The sequence below is a fragment of the Bubalus kerabau genome, chromosome 20 (assembly GCF_029407905.1).
Source record: "Bubalus kerabau isolate K-KA32 ecotype Philippines breed swamp buffalo chromosome 20, PCC_UOA_SB_1v2, whole genome shotgun sequence".
Taxonomy (NCBI): Eukaryota; Metazoa; Chordata; class Mammalia; order Artiodactyla; family Bovidae; genus Bubalus; species Bubalus kerabau.
Window position 1 is genome coordinate 9820802 of NC_073643.1, and position 18149 is coordinate 9838950.

Consider the following 18149-nt stretch of genomic DNA (forward strand, 5'->3'; position numbering starts at 1 on the left):
GCTGGGTAAGGGCTCACAAGAAAGCTGCTAAAGCCCTGTGCTTGATGTTCCTCTGTGAATGTCCATTCTACTTCTCTTTCTAATGCATGCTTTCCTTTTTTCTTTGTAAACAAAATGTTGACTTCATGGCTTAAAGAGAATTGTAAAAACCTAAATTGGCTACATTTAACAGTTAAAAAACCCAGTTGTTAATTGTAATTGGAAGAAAAAAACCCTGAATTCATTGAATCCAGTCCACGCAAAATCATGTGGTCTTCTCTGTTTACACCTAATGACTAACCTATCTCTAAACTATTAATGGGGTGATTCTAATTTCTGTCTCCTTTTCCTTTTTCTTCCTGCATCCCATGTTGTCTGTGGTGGTTTGTGTGGTTGGACTCTCCCTGGTCAGTATTTTTATTTCCAGGAGGTGTTCCCTGTCCTGGCTGCAAAGCCCTGTATCATGCAGGCCTATGCTGAGTACCACCAGTCTATCCTGGCAAAACAGCAGAAGAAATTTGGAGAAGAGATTGCACGGCTACAGGTGAGTTTCTTAGAAATAAATATTTAAGTCACTTGAATACTTGGATTTCCTTTTTCTTCTTTTTTTCAGTGAGATTCCAACGTTTGCTCATAAAAAGCTTTCCCACTGACTTCACCTGTCCATGAAGATGGGTGATTGTTTTTATTTTTCAGGCTATGAAGGAAGTAGCAACCCACTCCAGTGTTGTTGCCTGGGAAATCCCATGGACAGAGGAGCCTGGTGGGCTGCAGTACATTGCGTCACAAAGAGTTCTGTGTGACAGAGCAGCTGAGCACAGCACAGCGTACCTACTGTGTGCTTTTTGAAGCTTCCTATTTTATCTAAAAATTTCATGTTAACTTTGCATTCAGTTCTCTCTTATTTACTCATGTTTATTTTAGTATAAAATACTCTAAATTAATTGTCATGCTCCAGAAAGGATGTGGAGTGTTTAACTTGTTGCATAGCCTTGGTCTATAATTGGGTCATACAATTCCATAGTTTGAGAAGGACAGTGGTAATCTATATAAATAGATTGTGTAATCTGCAGACTACCTTCTATGCTGCTGTATCTGCCCTAGGTATGTGAGTAACTTGCTATGATATCTGGGTCAACTTTGCAGCAGGGGCGAGCGCTGTTATACAGATTGTATTTTGAGAGTTGGTCAGCAGATGGTAGGAAGAGGACTGTTAAGGAAATTTAAGTATGAACTAGTATTAGAAGATACAATGCAAATCTTACTTAGGAAGTTCAGTGTAATTAGTCTTTTCATGAGAAGAGAAACCCAAGTTCTATAAAAAAAAAAATAAAATATATGCTTGTATTATACTCCACACTGACAAAATCAGAGAAAGGCACACTCAGATTATCAAACATTTATATGTCCAGGGATTCACTTTGATTGTAGTAACTTAGCATCATATGAAAGCAGATGAAAACATATGCTTCTGAGAAAGGGATTTCTAGGGGAAAGTTTTTTTCAGGGTAGTGTATTTAAAGTATCAGGAGTACCGACTGAAAGAAAAGCACACAGCATACGAGTTGGAGTGTAAGTTTTATTCAGGGACTTTACTGAGGACTGTGGCCTGGGAGCTCCAGTACTCTTGCCTGGAAAATCCCTTGGGTGGAGGAGCCTGGTAGGCTGCAGTCCATGGGGTCGCTAAGAGTCGGACACGACTGAGCGACTTCACTTTCACTTTTCACTTTCATGCATCGGAGAAGGAAATGGCAAGCCACTCCAGTGTTCTTGCCTGGAGAATCCCAGGGACGGGGGAGCCTGGTGGGCTGCTGTCTGTGGGGTCGCACAGAGTTGGACACGACTGAAGCAACTTAGCAGCAGCAGCAGTGGCCTGGGAGATGGCCTCTCAGTAGCTCCGAGGAACCTTTCTGAAGAGGTAGGGGAGAAACCCGCTCATATTTGATTTTGATGAGAGAATACCTCCAGTCAAGCATACCTTTCAGTAAAAGATTACTGCTAGTCACAAAGAACAGATATCTCAGGTTAATGATTTTAGTGCTTTTCTGTGTATGGGAAGATACAGGAATCTGGATTCATTAAAATTCTTCCTGAGATATACATCTGTCTAAGGGGCCTGTTTTTCCAGAGTGTGAGGAGTGCGTCATCTTGTATTTTATCCTGAATTCCTCTCTCAGGGTCCACTGTTGGTAAACTGGTCTTTGTTTTACAGGAGTGTAGCTTCTTTATTTTGGGGGAATTCTGGAACTTTTATATTCAAATGACTATTCTCTATAAACCAGTTATATAAGATCTCCTTTTGAAATTTTAATCTAATTTTTAAAACCTCTTTGGAAAAAGGAAGCTATTTCAAACTCACACAGGAGATAAGGACTTCTTTCACTTTTAGACACTTTTTTTAGCTTTAGTCATAGGTCAGAAGTTAACAACATAAATACTTTGATTCATGTCTCCTGGGGCTGTTCCTCTTTCCATTAGGCATGAAATACATTTTTTTTTACTTGATTTGAGCTGAGACATAGGCAAAGAGAACAAAACAGACAAAAACGATGAACAGTAAGTCATAGTCTCTGCAGTCTTTTGCTCAGAATGCCCCATGCATCTGATGGTTGCACCGTTCAGTCAGTTTTGCAGTCATTGTTAACAGTAATGGGGGAAAGCTTATTAGTCATGAGCAAGCCAGAGATAAAAAACAAATCACAGGACTCAGGAATATCACAGCAATACGTAAGATAGCAAAGGGAAAATTGCTGTGGGTAATTCACTTCTGGGGCTGAGAAAAATTGTACCTGGGCTTACACAGCTCAGGAAGTGCGCTTCTTGGACAATATAGTTCATTAGGCTCCAGGAGGTGGGTCTACTTGATCGTCCTGGTGAGTCTCTAAAGCTACCAAGGCTCAATTTTAAAAAAGACATAAACATACAGTTTACCCTTGAACAACACAGATTTGAACTGTCCAAGTCAACTTACATGCAGGTGTATTTCAATGAATAAATACTCGGCTCTCCATACTGGCAGCTTCTGAATTTGTGGAGTCAACCAACTGCTGGTCGTGTACTATGTTTAATCTGCAGACACAGAATCTGTAGGTCCAGAGGGCCAGCGTTCAGATTTTAGTGCCTGTGAAGAGTTCTGGAGCCAACCCCGACAGATACTGAGGGATGCCTCTGTATAGATGTAAAATTGTGACTCAGATAAAATGGATACATATCAGATATTTATTTAATTCATTAATGAGGAGTCTAATAAGATGATAAGACTGACTTTATGAAAGTATTGCTTTTTCTTTGTTAGATACTAGTTTGTAGGTATTAAGGAGAGTGTCCTCATTAGATACATGCTGAGATATTTAGGGATAAAGGGTTGTGATGTCTGGACTTCAGTTTCAAACAGTTATGTAAAAAGAAAAGGTCTGTGTATATGTGGGAAAGAGCAAATATGACAAAAATAACAGTCGTTAAACTTGCCAGAGGAGGCGTTTTTTCTCAATTGTTTTGTTCTTTTAATTATTCTGTGAACTTGAACATTTTCAATATAACAATTGGGGAAAACAGGCATACACTTAGCCGATCTCTACCTTTTCCCTTCTGTTTTATTCCCTACAGCTTCTTCCCCCACTGCCTCATAGGTAATTTTCATTTATTTCTTATTTAATCCTTTCAGTGTTTTTTTTTTTTTATTCTCTTTGAAAATATAAGCAGATATGTACACATGTGCATGCACACTTAATGCATATTCTTAACTCTCCTGTTCTTTATATAAGAGATCATATGCCATGGGTGGCACATTGGTAAAGAATCCACCTGCCAGTGCAGGAGACACAGGAATTGCGGGTTTGATCCCTGGGTTGGAAAGATCCCTTGGAGTAGGAAATGCCAACCCATTCCAGTATTCTTGCCTGGGAAATCCCAGGGACCGAGGAGCCTGGCAGGCTGCAGTCCTTGGGGTTGTGAACAGTCAGACGTGACTGGGCATCTGAGCACATACATGCTCTGTGTAGTGTGCATCTTATTTTTCTCACATTGCATATTGAACGGAGAAGGCAATGGCACCCCACTCCAGTACTCTTGCCTGGAAAATCCCACGGACGGAGGAGCCTGGTAGGCTGCAGTCCATGGGGTGGCACAGAGACAGAGTCGGACACGACTGAGCGACTTCACTTTCACTTTTCACTTTCATGCATTGGAGAAGGAAATGGCAACTCACTCCAGTGTTCTTGCCTGGAGAATCCCAGGGACGGGGAAGCCTGGTGGGCTACTGTCTATGGGGTCTCACAGAGTTGGACACGACTGAAGTGACTTAGCAGCAGCAGCAGCATATTGAAGCCCTCTCCATTTCATACAGCAGCAAAGAGACTTTTCTCATTTGTCTTCAGAGCTGCATTGTACTTCATTATATAAACCACACGTTATTCCTGGATACTTGCGTGTTTACAAGATTTGTTATTACAAACCACACTGCAGTGATTAATTATGTGAATGTGGCATTTTGTAATTCAGTAGTTGTCTTGGCTCAGGTTTCCATAACAAAATACCATAGACTGGGTGGTTTAAACAACAGAAATTTATTTTCTTATAGTTCAGGGGGCTAGAATTCTGAGGGTGTCAGGATGGTGAGCTTACATACTGCTAGCCTGACTTCTTGCTGTGTACTTTTATGGTAGGGAGAGACAGCATGCTTTCTGGCGTCTCTTTTTACAAGGGCACTAATCCTTTCACCAGGGCCTCACCCTCGTGACTTCTCCATGATCTCCCGAAGGCCCCATGTCCAAGTACCATCTCTTGGGAAGTTAGAGCATCAACATACACATTCTGAGGGGGTGGGGGTGGAGACACAGTTCAGTCCACATTAACAGGTATATTTTAAATTCCTGGAAATGGGATTGCTGATATCAGAGTATAAGTACATCTGTAATTCATTGTATATTATATTCAATTCTTGGATCTTTGATTCACTTGGAGTTTATCCTGATAGGTGATGTGAAGGATGGATGCAATTTTTATTTTTTCAAATGGCTACCCAGTTGTCTTCAGATTGGTTACTGCAATGACTTTCTTTACCCCATTGCATTGAGATTTTGACTTTATCACTTACTAAATCCTTCATATGTATTTGGGTCTGTTTTTATTCTGCTACATTGGCCTATTTTATTTGTTCATGTTCCAGCTATACCATTTGAATCATTGACACTTTAGAATGTTTTAATACCTAATTGGTAGTGATCATCTCTCATTCCCTGAATTTTCTTGATTGTTCCTGCTTATGCATCTGTATGAATTTTATTTAAGTATTTATTATGGAAAGCTTCAAACATATATATAAAAATAAGAACCATCAAATATCTATTACCCAGTTTCAGTGATTATCAATATTTTCTCTGTGTCTCATCTGTTCCCCCTTCCTCTTTTTTTTTTTTTGATGTATTTACAGCTATCTCACGTATCATTTCATCCTTAAGTTACTTAAGTATATGCCTCTAATAGATAAGACTTTAAAAAATTAAAACCGCAATGTCATCTTACCTAGTACAGTTAGTACTAGTTTGTAAGCTAGTAACCTAATATTACCCAAACCTGGTTTAGTTTTCTTTGATTTTTTTTCTAAAATGTGCTTTTATAGTTTGTTCAAATAAGGATTCATGTACAGTCCTCACATTGCATTTGGTTGATTGGTCTCATGAATTTTCAGTTTGTAATGGCCTCTGCTCCCCAACTGCCATGTAGAATTGTCTTTACTTTTTCTTGTTTTATATGTTTCTTACAGTGGTTTCTGTGATACCTATTATCCCTTTCATGTTCTTTGCATAAATATTTCAGTCTTTCTTTTCTTAAATGATTTCATATTTTTCTTCACTGAGTTCTTTGGGTCTCATTTCACATTCTGTTGCTATCAGAGTATCACCCACTGTTACCTGAGTGTTACCCGCTGTTATCTTGCTATCTGAATAGCATCTCTGTTCATATTTTGTGTTCTTTTGGTACTGTGATTGCATCCTTATGTCTTTTAGCTTATTTTACCTTTTTTAGTAGGCTGTGTTCTTTGGTTTGTGGCACCATTTCTTTTTCTTTTTTCTTTTGGCTGTGCCGCACGCCTTGCGTGATCTTAGTTCCCTGACCAGGGATTGAACCTGGGGCCACAGCAGTGAAAGTGCAGAGTCCTAACCACTGGATCACCAGTATTCCCTGTGGCAACATTCTCTTTGGTGAATTTTCGTTATCTGTTGAAAAGTTACACTGCTCATTTTCACCCTTTTCCTTGTGGTTTCTTTGTGTTGAGACAGATGGAATGCCTTTTTGGTTACTTGTGTTTGAATGAGCTTGATTTTAGTCAAAGAGGTTCCTGGGTAGGGGAACACCAGGTATCTTTCCAAGCCTTCTTGTGTAGGGCCCTTCCCCTCTGGTTCTCAAAGCCTGGTGTAGGAAGGATTCCACTTTTGTGCCTTTGCTTTTCCAGGTGGTTTATCTGCTGTAACAGTTTGTATTCTGTGGATGTTTTCTGAGTGCTCATCCCTTTTCCTCCTCCCCACTTTTCTGCCCTCTTTTCTGCTTACCCAGTAACCCTGTTCTTGTCGTTTTCTGCCTTGTTGGGTCGAGGCCCCTCAGTATTCTGTTTTTCCATCAACCCTTGTGTGGTTCCAGGAGGCCATTTGGCTTTTCCTTTATCATCAGCTGGCAGCTGTCACCTCATTGCAGTTCATTGTTTTCAGATTTGCTTAACTAAGCACTTTCCCCTCAGGGTGGGCCCTTAGCCTTCCCTTGTTTGTCCTGCTCTGTTGCTTCTAATACCAATTTTGCTATTTAGGAGAATGTTTGATCACATTTACAAGTCAAATTTGATGTACAGATTTAAAAAGTGGTTTAAATTTGTGTGTTTTCCCATCTCCTAGTTTACACTAAAGATGTAGCTTTTGTTTGTTTTGGTTATCCTTATTTCTATTTCATATTAATCTTGCACAAATATTTTAAGATTTCTTTCCATTGCTAGTAACTGGATTATTAGTTTTTGGTTATCTTTTCAGATTGGTGGTGGTTCATCTGTATTTTCTATGTTGATTTTGTATCTAAACTACCTCTTACTTAGAATAGTTGGTTCTTTTAGATTTTTCTGGCATGCAAATAAATATATCACCTGTAAATAATAAATTGTTCCTTTTCTTTTCTAAATTTTACACCTCTAATTTCATTTTTTTGTCTGGTTATTTTTACATGGTCAATGTTCATGATGATACTGGTGATCTTTGTTTTATTCCAACTCTAGGAATATTTTATTTTTCTGCTAAGCATGATAGCAGCATTGAGGGTTAAAATTTTAATGTATTAAGGAACTGGATATTTATTTTTATTTTACTAAGATTTAAGAAAAGTCAAGAGTGAATATTTTATTAAATGATTTTCAACATCTATGAGATAATTTGATTTTTTAAAACTTAAATTTATTATTTGGAGAATTATATAAATAGATTTTCTAACATTAAACCATTCTTATAATCTTGTAATTTTGATGTTTTTACTTTATCTTTTGGTGTTTTTGCTTTTATGTCTTCATGTGGTCACTACAGATGTTCTTTATAAGCCTGAGACTATTATGTATTCTCTAATTGTGGAGTCCAGGATTCTCCATGTCTGATAAATCAAACTCATTAATTGTGTTGTTCAGAACTTCTGTAATCTTAAACATTTTTGGTTTACTTGGTCCATTTATTGCTGAAACAAAGAGTGTTAAAATCATCCACTCTAATGATAATAAAATGGTTAGATTTATCAGTTTTTTATTATAATTGTTTATATAGATGTCAAGCAGTGTATGCTTCTCCGTTCTGTCTCGTCACAACAAAGATTTGGAGTGACAGACATTAAAGCCCTCGGCGTTGCACAGCTCTTGGGTGTTGGACAGACTGTGTTATAGCTCTCAGGTCTCAAACAGACCGTGTTGTAGCTCTTAGACAAATCAGTGTTACAGCTCTGTGTTACAGCTCTATTTTATTTAGATAATAGGAAAATCCATCCTTGAGGCATGAGGTCATGTCGAGACCTCATGAGAAGAGAGGGAGAGAGCCCTTTGGCTCCTTTTTTTATATGTTTTTTCCTCCCCCTGGGCCTGCCCTATGCAAATTGGGCTAGCCAGAGGTTTATTCTACCTGAGGTCCTCACTCTGAACCTTGGACCTTCCTTTGTTCTATTTTTGCGGGCTTTTCCCTTCCTTGTCTTTTAGCCACCGCCATTCTGGACTCCTGTTTCCTATTCTAACTGCCTAACATAAAGGCTTTCAAATACAACATTTGTGAAGTTTATATCTTTCTGGCAAATTGTCAGATGTTAAACATTATATTACTGCATTTATCCTCAATAGCTTTTGACTTGATTATCAATTTTATTTGGTGTTACTGTACCCAATATCACCTAAGTAATTTGAGCCCTAAATTTATATAAGGCTATGTTCATCTTTTGCATCACAAGGGCAACTTTTAAAGAAAAAATTCTGGTTTTTGCTGACATGACATGCTTCTTTGTTGTTTTCCTGTGTTGCAGAGTTTTTTTCTGACCCACCATTTTCATCCCACATGTAGCCCTTTGAGGTTTCTGCCTTCATATAGGGGTGGGGCGGTGAAGGGGATGTTTCTTCTTTCTAATTTGCTCTCTTAGGTAGTTTCAAGAACCCTGTCTTAAGTCTCCCTGAAGGCTTTTAATGCATTTTAATTGCTAGTCCTTTGGATACAGAAATACCCAACAGCCAGAGACAGCTTTCCTCGATGTCAGTTTATAATTTTGATTTCTTTTATTCTCTTGGTAATTCATTCATGTCTTAGAGGGGTGTCTGCTATGTAGTCTTCATTTTTGATATTTTGGTTTTTTTTTGATAAGAGAATTGCTAGGTTGCATTGCTAGGTTGTTCTGTTGATCACAGTGCTAGTAATGCTAGTCTTTAAAGATTTTTTTAAAAAACCAAAGCTTGGATATTTGTTGGAAAAAAAGAAAACTTTTTTTTTCTTTTTTAACATTTTCTTGCTAGCATGCAGCAGAATTGATAAAAACAGTGGCATCTCGCTATGATGAATACGTCAACGTGAAGGAATTCTCTGACAAAATCAACCGTGCCCTTACTGCAGCAAAGAAGGATAATGACTTCATCTATCATGATCGAGTTCCAGACCTTAAAGATCTGGACCCTATTGGCAAAGCCACACTTGTAAAATCTACTCCAGTCAATGTACCCATCAGCCAGAAATTCACTGGTATGTCAGCTATTCAGAGGCACTTTAGTGTTATGTATTTTTTCTCCAGTTTAATCTATTTTTTGTAGCTAAAATCACATAGTTGCAATTGTATGCTTTGAATATAATTTTATTCATGTTAACAGTGAAATTTTAAGATGGACAGTAAATGGTAGTAAAGCATAAAGTATTCAACAGAGTCAGAAAACTTGAAACTGAGTATAAAGACTTAAATGAGCGCTTGTCTTTTGTGCTGCGATTCATGGGGTTGCAAAGAGTCGGACACGACTGAGTGACTGATCTGATCTGATCTGTCTTTTTGTTAACATTTGTTATTTAAGATTCTGGTATTAAGAATAAATGTATATAAGTATGACTTTAAGCATATAAGCTTCTGGAGTCATGGTTGTATCAGATAAGTAAATGTCATAATATCCTTGACTATTGTAGGTCTATGCAGTCAATATATGGTAGCCTCTAGCTGAGACCCCAGGGATCTAATATTTCTAAGTTATTGGATGGTTGTTTTAGAGTTGGCCATCTGTATCTGTGGTTCCACAGCCATGAATTCAAAGCAACTGCTGACTGAAAATATTCACAGAAAAAATTTCCAGAAAGTTCCCCAAAGAGCAAAACTTGAAATTGCAATACTCTACAACTGTTCACATAGCGTTTACATTGTATTAAGTATTATAAATAAGCTAGAAATGATTTAAAGTGTATGAGAGAATATGTGTAAGCTATATGCAAACATTGTGCCATTTCATGTAGGAGACTTGAGCATCCTCAGAGTCTGGTCCCCACTGAGGGTCCTGGAACCAGTCCCCTGAGGACACCATGGGACTACTGTACTTACTTCTGTTTAACAAGCTCAAAGTGTTTACCGTGTGCCAAAAGCTCTTTTAAGCACTTTAAAATATTAGTTCATTTACTTCTCATAGCAGCTACATGAGGCAGGTGTGGTTATTGTCCCCATTTGACTGCTGAGTATACTGATGGAGAGTGGTGAAGTCATTTGCTCAAGGTTGCAGAGCCAGGAAGTGGTAGAGCTGGAAACCATGGTACTATGGTCAGTTTTATCAGTGAGTGAGTATTGTTTTCTCTTGTGTAGATCTTCTTCACCAAAGATCCCTTAAACTTAATGATAAACACATCTTTAAGAAAATTAAGTTTGAGGAAAAGCCTTCATTATCATTGCCTGTGAATACAGTGATCTAAAAATTCTCTTTATCATTGTCCTTTCAATAGATTTAGTTTTATTCTTTAAATGTTTGAAGACTTTTAATGTGAATATTGGAAAGGATATATGAATAGTCACTTTATAGTTTGAGTTTTTGTCTTAAAACTTTATTGAAATTGATTCCTCTTTTTAGATCTGTTCGAGAAGATGGTTCCTGTGTCAGTCCAGCAGTCTTTGGCTGCCTATAATCAGAGGAAAGCTGATTTAGTTAACAGATCAATTGCTCAGATGAGAGAAGCCACCACTTTGGCAAATGGGTAAGTAGGGCTTAACTTTCATAAATTTATCTAAATTTCTGATGCTTCCTGATGGATTATTTATGAACATTGTACTTTTCTGAGCTTAGAACTGAATGTTAAGGATATTTGAAATAGCGAATATAGACACACACACATTTCTTGGGGACACTATATTTACTGAGCCCCAACAACAAAGCAGATATAACTGGAAGAAATTTAACTACTGAAACAAAGTGAAAATATGTGGCCACTGATTTGTATTTTGGGGGTATTTATTTGAGGGAAATGAGAAGTAGAAATGAACTTTTGAAGTTCAGATACATGTACATTCAATATTCTGAACAAGTTCTTGTTTTTGGTGGATTGAAGACAAAATAATTTATCATTTAAAAAAATATATTGAGTATAATTTTACACAACAAAATAAATCCATTTTAAGTGTATAGTTGTTTTTGATAAATGTGTGTGGCCATGTAAGTACCCACCATGATCAAGTAGAGAACATTTCTATCACCTGAGAAAAATTCCCTCACGCCTTTCCATTCAGTGTCTTCTCCTCCACCCTCTAGCCACTTCTGATCTGCTCCCTGTCACCATAGGTTAGTTTTACCTCTTATATAATTTTAATATAAATGTAATCATTATAGTGTGTGCAATATGTAGATTTTATAGTGTATTATATACAGTAAATAGTACATTGCATATATAGTATGATATATACAGTGTATAGTATTGTTATAGTAATGTATAATATATAATATAGCATGTACAGCATGTAACAGTATGTATTAAAAATATCTTAGGCTTCTTTCACTTGGCATAATCATGGTATATGTATCAGTTTGATCCTTTTTATTACTTAGTAGTATTCCTTTTGATGGTCAAATAGTTTGTTACTTTTACCTATTGATGGACATTTTGGTTGTTACGAATATGGGTGTACATATCTTTCTGTGGACATGTTTTATTTCTCATGAGCAAATAACCTAGGATTACAGAATTGTTGAGTTGTATGGTTAGCGTATGTTTACTTCACAGGAAATGGCCAGATGGTTTTCCAGAGTCATTGTTCCTGCGCCGTTTGAGAAGTGCACTTTCTTGGCGCCTCGTCAGAACTTAGCATTGTCAGTCTCTCTGATTTTAGCTATTGTAGTGTGTGTGTAGCAGTGTCTCATTGTGGTTCAGTTTGCATTCCCCCTGATGACCAATGATATTGAGCAACTCTTCATGTGCTTATTAGCCCTTCATGTCTTTTGTCAAGTGTTGAAATCTGTTGCTCATTTTTCTTCTTAATATCTTTAAAGAGTTCTGTAGATATTCTAGAGGTAAGTCTTCTGTCAGATATGTTACTGAGTTTTTTTTTTCCCTAGTCTTGTTTGCTTTTTCATGTTCTTAATTTTGATGAATGAATATGTTTTGACCTCATTTTTCTTTTTCTAGCAGGAAGGCAGCATAAGTTTACCCTAATATTCCTCCCATTATGTAAATGAAATAATAATAGTTACTGTGCCACAAAACAAAACAAATGGAAATTCTGTATTAATATGTATATCAACTATGTCCTCTTGACATTATGCCTAGATGATGTGAAATTGGGTGTTAGTTCTAGAAGGTCTTGTAGGTCTTCAATGAACCATTCAACTTCAGCTTCTTCAGCATTAGTTATTGAGGCATAGACTTGGATTACTATGATATTGAATGGTTGCCTTGGAAATGAACAGAGATCATTCTCTCATTTTTGCACTTGCATCCAAGTACTGCATTTCAGACTCTTTTGTTTACTATGAGGGCTACTCCATTTTTTCTAAAGGATTCCTGCCCGTAGTAGTAGGTATAATGGTCATCGGAGTTAAATTCACCCATTCCAGTCCATTTTAGTTCACTGATTCCTAGAGTGTTGACGTTCACTTGTGTCATCTCCTGTTTGACCACTTTCAATTTGCCTTGGTTCATGGACCTGACATTCCAGGTTCCTATGCAATATTGCTCTTTATAGCATTGGACTTTACTTCCATCACCAGTCACATCCACAACTGGGTGGTGTTTTTGCTTTGGCACCCTCTCTTCATTGTTTCTGGAGTTATTTCTCCACTGATCTCCAGTTGCATGTTGGGCACCTACCGACCTGGCGAGTTCATCTTTCAGTGTCCTGTCTTTTTGCATTTTTATACTGTTCATGGGGTTCTCAAGGCAAGACTACTGAAGTAGTTTGCCATTCCCTTCTCCAGTGACCACATTTTGTCAGAACTCTCCACCATGACCTGTCCATCTTGGGTGGCCCTACAGTGGCATGGCTCATAATTTCATTGAGTTAGACAACGATGTGGTCCATGTGATCAGTTTTGTTAGTTTTCTGTGATTGTGGTTTCCACTCTGTCTGCCCTCTGATGGAGAAGGATAAGAGGCTTATGAAAGCTTCCTGATGGGACAGACTGACTGAGGGGGAAACTGGGTCTTATTCTGATGGGCAGGGCCATGCTCAGTAAATCTTTAATCCAATTTTCTGTTGATGGGTGGGGCTGTGTTTCCTCCCTGTTGTTTGACCTGAGGCCAAACTATGGTGTAGGTAATGAAGATAATGGCCACTTCCTTCAAAAGGTGCCTCTGACCCTGAAGCAGGCCACCGCTGACCCATGCCTCGGGTGGAGACTCCTGGACACTCACGGGCAAGTCTGGGTCAGTCTCCTACGGGGTCACTGGTCCTTTCTCCTGGGTCCTGGTGTGTAAAAGGTTTTGTTTGTACCCTCCAAGAGTCTGTTTCCCCAGTTCTGTTTAAGTTCTGGTGTAAGTCTCTGGGTCCTGGTGTGCACAAGGTTTGTTTGAGCCCTCTGAGTGTGTCTGGTGGGTATGGGGTTTGATTCTGAACTCGATTTTGCCCCTCCTACCGTCTTGCTGGGGCTTCTCCTTTGCCCTTGAACGTGGGGTATCTTTTTTTGGTGGGATCCAACATTCTCCTGTCGATGGTTGTTCAGCAGCGAGCTGTAATTGTGGAGTTCTTGGGGGACTGGAATATAAAAGTAGGAAGTCAAGAGATACCAGGAGTAACAGGAAAATTTGGCTTTGGAGTACAAAACAAAGCGGGTCAAAGGCTAACAGAGTTTTACCAAGAGAACGCACTGGTCATAGCAAACACCCTCTTCCAACAACATAAGAGAAGACTCTACACATGGATATCACCAGATGTTCAATACCAAAATCAAATTGATTATGTTCTTTGTAGTCAAAGATGGAGAACCTCTATACAGTCAGTAAAAACAAGACTGGGAGCTGACTGTGGCTCAGATCATGAACTCCTTATTGCCAAATTCAGACTTAAATTGAAGAAAGTAGGAAAACCCACCAGACCATTCAGATATGACCTAAATCAAATCCCTTATGACTTTACAGTGGAAATGAGAAATAGATTCAAGGGATTAGATCTGATAGAGTGCCTGAAGAACTATGGATAGAGGTTTGTGACACTGTACAGGAAGCAATGATCAAGACCATCCCCATGAAAAAGAAATGCAAAAAGACAAAATGGTAGTCTGAGGAGGCCTTACAAATAGCTGAGAAAAGGAGAGAGGTGAAAAGCAAAGGAGAAAAGGAAACATATACCCATTTGAATGCAGAATTCCAGAGAATAGCCAGGAAAGATAAGAAAGCCTTCCTCAGTGATCAGTGCAAAGAAATAGAGGAAAACAATAGAATGGGAAAGATTAGAGAGCTCTTCAAGAAAATTAGAGATACCAAGGGGGAACACTTCATGCAAAGATGGGCACAATAAGGACAGAAGTGGTATGGACCTAACAGAAGCAGAAGATATTAAGAAGAGGTGGCAAGAATACACAGAAGAACTATACAAAAAAGATCTTCATGACCCAGATAACCCTAGTGGTGTGATCACTCACCTAGAACCAGACATCCTGGAATGCGAAGTCAAGTGGGCCTTAGGAAGCATCACTATGAACAAAGCTAGTGGAGGTGATGGAATTCCAGTTGAGCTATTTCAAATCCTAAAAGATGATGCTGTGAAAGTTCTGCACTCAATATGCCAGCAAATTTGAAAAGCTCAGCAGTGGCCACAGAACTGGAAAAGGTCAGTTTCCATTCCAGTCTCAAAGAAAGGCAATGCCAAAGAATGTTCAAACTACCACACAATTGCACTTATCTCACATACTAGCAAAGTAATGCTCAGAATTCTCCAAGCCAGACTTCAACAGTACGTGAACTGTGAACTTGAAACTGTTCAAGCTGGTTTTAGAAAAGGCAGAGGAACCAGAGATCAAATTGCCAACATCCGCTGGATCATGGAAAAAGCAAGAGAGTTCCAGAAAAACATCTATTTCTGCTTTATTACTATGCCAAAGCCTTTGACTGTGTGGATCACAACAAACTGTGGAAAATTCTGAAAAAGATGGGAATACCAGACCACCTGACCTGCCTCTTGAGAAACCTGTATGCAGGTCAGGAAGCAACAGTTAGAACTGGACATGGAACAACAGGCTGATTCCAAATCGGGAAAGGAGTATGTCAAGGCTGTATAGTGTCACCTTGCTTATTTAGCTTCTATGCAGAGTACATCATGAGAAACGCTGGGCTTCATGAAGCACGAGCTGGAATCGAGATTGCTTGGAGAAATATCAATAACCTCAGATATGCAGATGACACCACCCTTATGGAAGAAAGTGAAGAGGATCTAAAGATCTTCTGGATGCGTGTGAAAGACGAGTGAAAAAACTAGCTTAAAGCTCAGCATTCAGAAAACTAAGATCATGGCATCCAGTCCCATCACTTCATTGCAAATAGGTGGGTAAACAGTGGAAACAGTGGCTGACTTTATTTTTTTGGGCTCCAAAATCATTGCAGATGGTGACTGCAGCCATGATATTAAAAGATATTGTTCCTTGGAAGGAAAGCTGTGACCAACCTAGACAGCTTATTAAAAAGCAGAGACATTACTTTGCCAAAAAGATCTGTCTAGTCAAATCTATAGTTTTTCCAGTAGTCATGTATGGATGTGAGAGTTGGACTGTTAAGAAAGCTGAGCGCCGAAGAATTGATGCTTTTGAACTGTGGTGTTGGAGAAGACTTTTAAGAGAATCCCTTGGACTGCTAGGAGATCCAGCCAGTCCATCCTAAAGGAAATTAGTCCTGAATATTCATTGGAAGGACTGATGTTGAAGCTGAAACTCCAAAACTTTGGCCACCTGATGTGAAGAACTGACTCAATGGAAAAGACCCTGATGCTGGCAAAGATTGAAGGCAGGAGGAAGAGACAACAGAGGATGAGATGGCTGGATGGCATCACCGACTTGATGTACGTGAGTTTGAGTAAGCTATGCAAGTTGGTGATGGACAGGGAGGCCTGACGTGCTGCAATCCATGGTGTCACAAAGAGTGGGACACAACTGAGCGACTGAACTGATGTGAAATTATTAACTATTTAGTGTATTATTTCTTTTATCACTGACAGTATAAGAATCAAGAGTGTGATAAAAGATCGCATTTTTAAAATAGAATTTTTGACTTTTAATTACTTAGAGTAAAAGAAGTAAAGTTTAACCAGTGAGCCAAAGGTATCTAGTATATTTTAATGTAACTTTTAAACATTTTGGCTCTCAGTTCTGAACTGTGAATCTAACTTAATTCTCTAATGTTTTATTTAATTTTCTCAATTCCTGATTTTCTGTTTTTCCTTTGTCTTTGCTTTATGTTTCCATTTACAGGGCTTATCCACATTTTTGGAGTGAGAACTCCGCTGCTAGTGTTTGAAAGAAGGATTAGACCTTTAGATGACATAGTATCTCATTTTTTCAGGGTGTTAGCTTCCCTTAATCTACCAGCAGCAATTGAAGATATATCTGGAGATACCGTACCTCAGTCTATATTGACCAAGTCCACATCTGTGATTGAACAGGGAGGCATCCAGACCGTTGATCAGTTGTTCAAAGAGCTACCCGAACTTCTTCAAAGAAATAGAGAAATCCTCGATGAGGTATGTTTTAAGAGGTTTGCTTTTCAGGTAAATAAAATACTCTTTGGCCCCTTGGTGTCCAGCAGGGATTGGGACAGGAGGCTTCTTCCTGCTGCTTCCTGTGGTTTCACAGCGTAGCACTCATCATTCAGGTTAATTTATTGTGGCCCATAGTCTGCCCTTCAGTTTAAGAGGAATTCTGAGTGAGAATGGGTTCATATGTCTTAAGGGTATATAAGTGTGCATTATGACCATTGTGTGAAACTAGTATACTGTGGGAAATCACCATCACACACACTGTTCAGACTTTTTCATTATTAAGGACTTTTTTTTCCTGTGAAACATTCAGTCTGTGGCGAACAAGGAATCAGACTAAGGAAGTTAGGCCATCATATGTTTTCCAAGCCCACCATGCTCATCTTCAAATGGCAAGGGCATTTTATCATGAGGAATGTAGCACTAACGTTTGTTGGCTAAAGTCAACTATTTGCCAGTGTTATTCTGCTTTTAAGGTGCTTTCGCCTCTTTCTACTAACTGATACATTTGTTTCTTTAGCTATAAATGTGTTCATACTGGTTATTTTGGTTTTTGACAGTTTAGGAGTCATGTCTCTCTTAGGTGACTTCTGTTATCAATGCTTTAATCCATGATGTTTCAATCACTGTTTCCAAATATTTTGGGGCAAAGACAGAGTACTTATATACTATGACAGTGTGAACCTTGGGAAGGAGAATATATACCTTTCAGGGTTACTTACTGCTGCTGCTGCTAAGTCACTTCAGTCGTGTCCGACTCTGTGCGACCCCACAGATGGCAGCCCACCAGGCTCCCCCATCTCTGGGATTCTCCAGGCAAGAACACTGGAGTGGGTTGCCATTTCCTTCTCCAATGCATGAAAGTGAAAAGTGAAAGTGAAGTTGCTCAGTCATGTCTGACTCTTTGGGACCCCAGGGACTGTCGCCCACCAGGCTCTTCCGTCCATGGGATTTTCCAGGCAAGAGTACTGGAGCGGGGTGCCATTGCCTTCTCCGCAGGGTTACTTAAGGGCTTAACTAAAATAAAACAAATATTAATGTGGAAAAATCTCATCTCATAATTAAGGAATAACTGGCTTTATTAGTGTGTATGGTATGTCTGTTGTCTGCCTCTCTTATGAGGTATTTTTATTTTATCTTCCTAACAGCCTGATGAGTTAGACTCATTCTCTTGGTTGTACCTGTAGTTTCATTTTAAGTAAGTTATTAAGTTGTGAAGCTGATACTGTTTTTGAGTGTTTATGTCTCTGGTAGCAAATTTAATTCGAGTCTTGGTTTTCAGATAATTTGAAGTGTCCACTAATTTATTTTTTAAATGATAAATTTATCTTGCTTGGAATCTGTTGGATCCTTTCCATCTTAGATTCATGGGTTCTATTTCTTCAGTTATTCTTTTTTCTCCATTCTCTCCTAATGAATTCCTGTTAGATTGATGGCAGTGCTTCTGAGTCAGTTCTTCACATCTCTTAACATTTCTATTACTTTTT

At 38.6% G+C, this 18149-nt stretch overlaps 1 protein-coding gene across 2 annotated transcripts in view; it reads left to right on the top strand.

Moving 5' to 3' along the window:
* PDCD6IP (programmed cell death 6 interacting protein) overlaps nt 1-18149 on the top strand; it is a 69372-nt gene that overhangs the window by 31785 nt on the left and 19438 nt on the right. Inside the window, exons 7-10 of one of the 2 annotated variants that reach the window (XM_055558202.1) lie at nt 392-523; nt 8990-9212; nt 10565-10688; nt 16470-16647. In XM_055558202.1, coding sequence (XP_055414177.1) covers nt 392-523; nt 8990-9212; nt 10565-10688; nt 16470-16647 — 657 coding nt within the window. The remainder of the gene's footprint in view (nt 1-391; nt 524-8989; nt 9213-10564; nt 10689-16469; nt 16648-18149) is intronic. The other variant, XM_055558203.1, reaches the window with a different exon arrangement.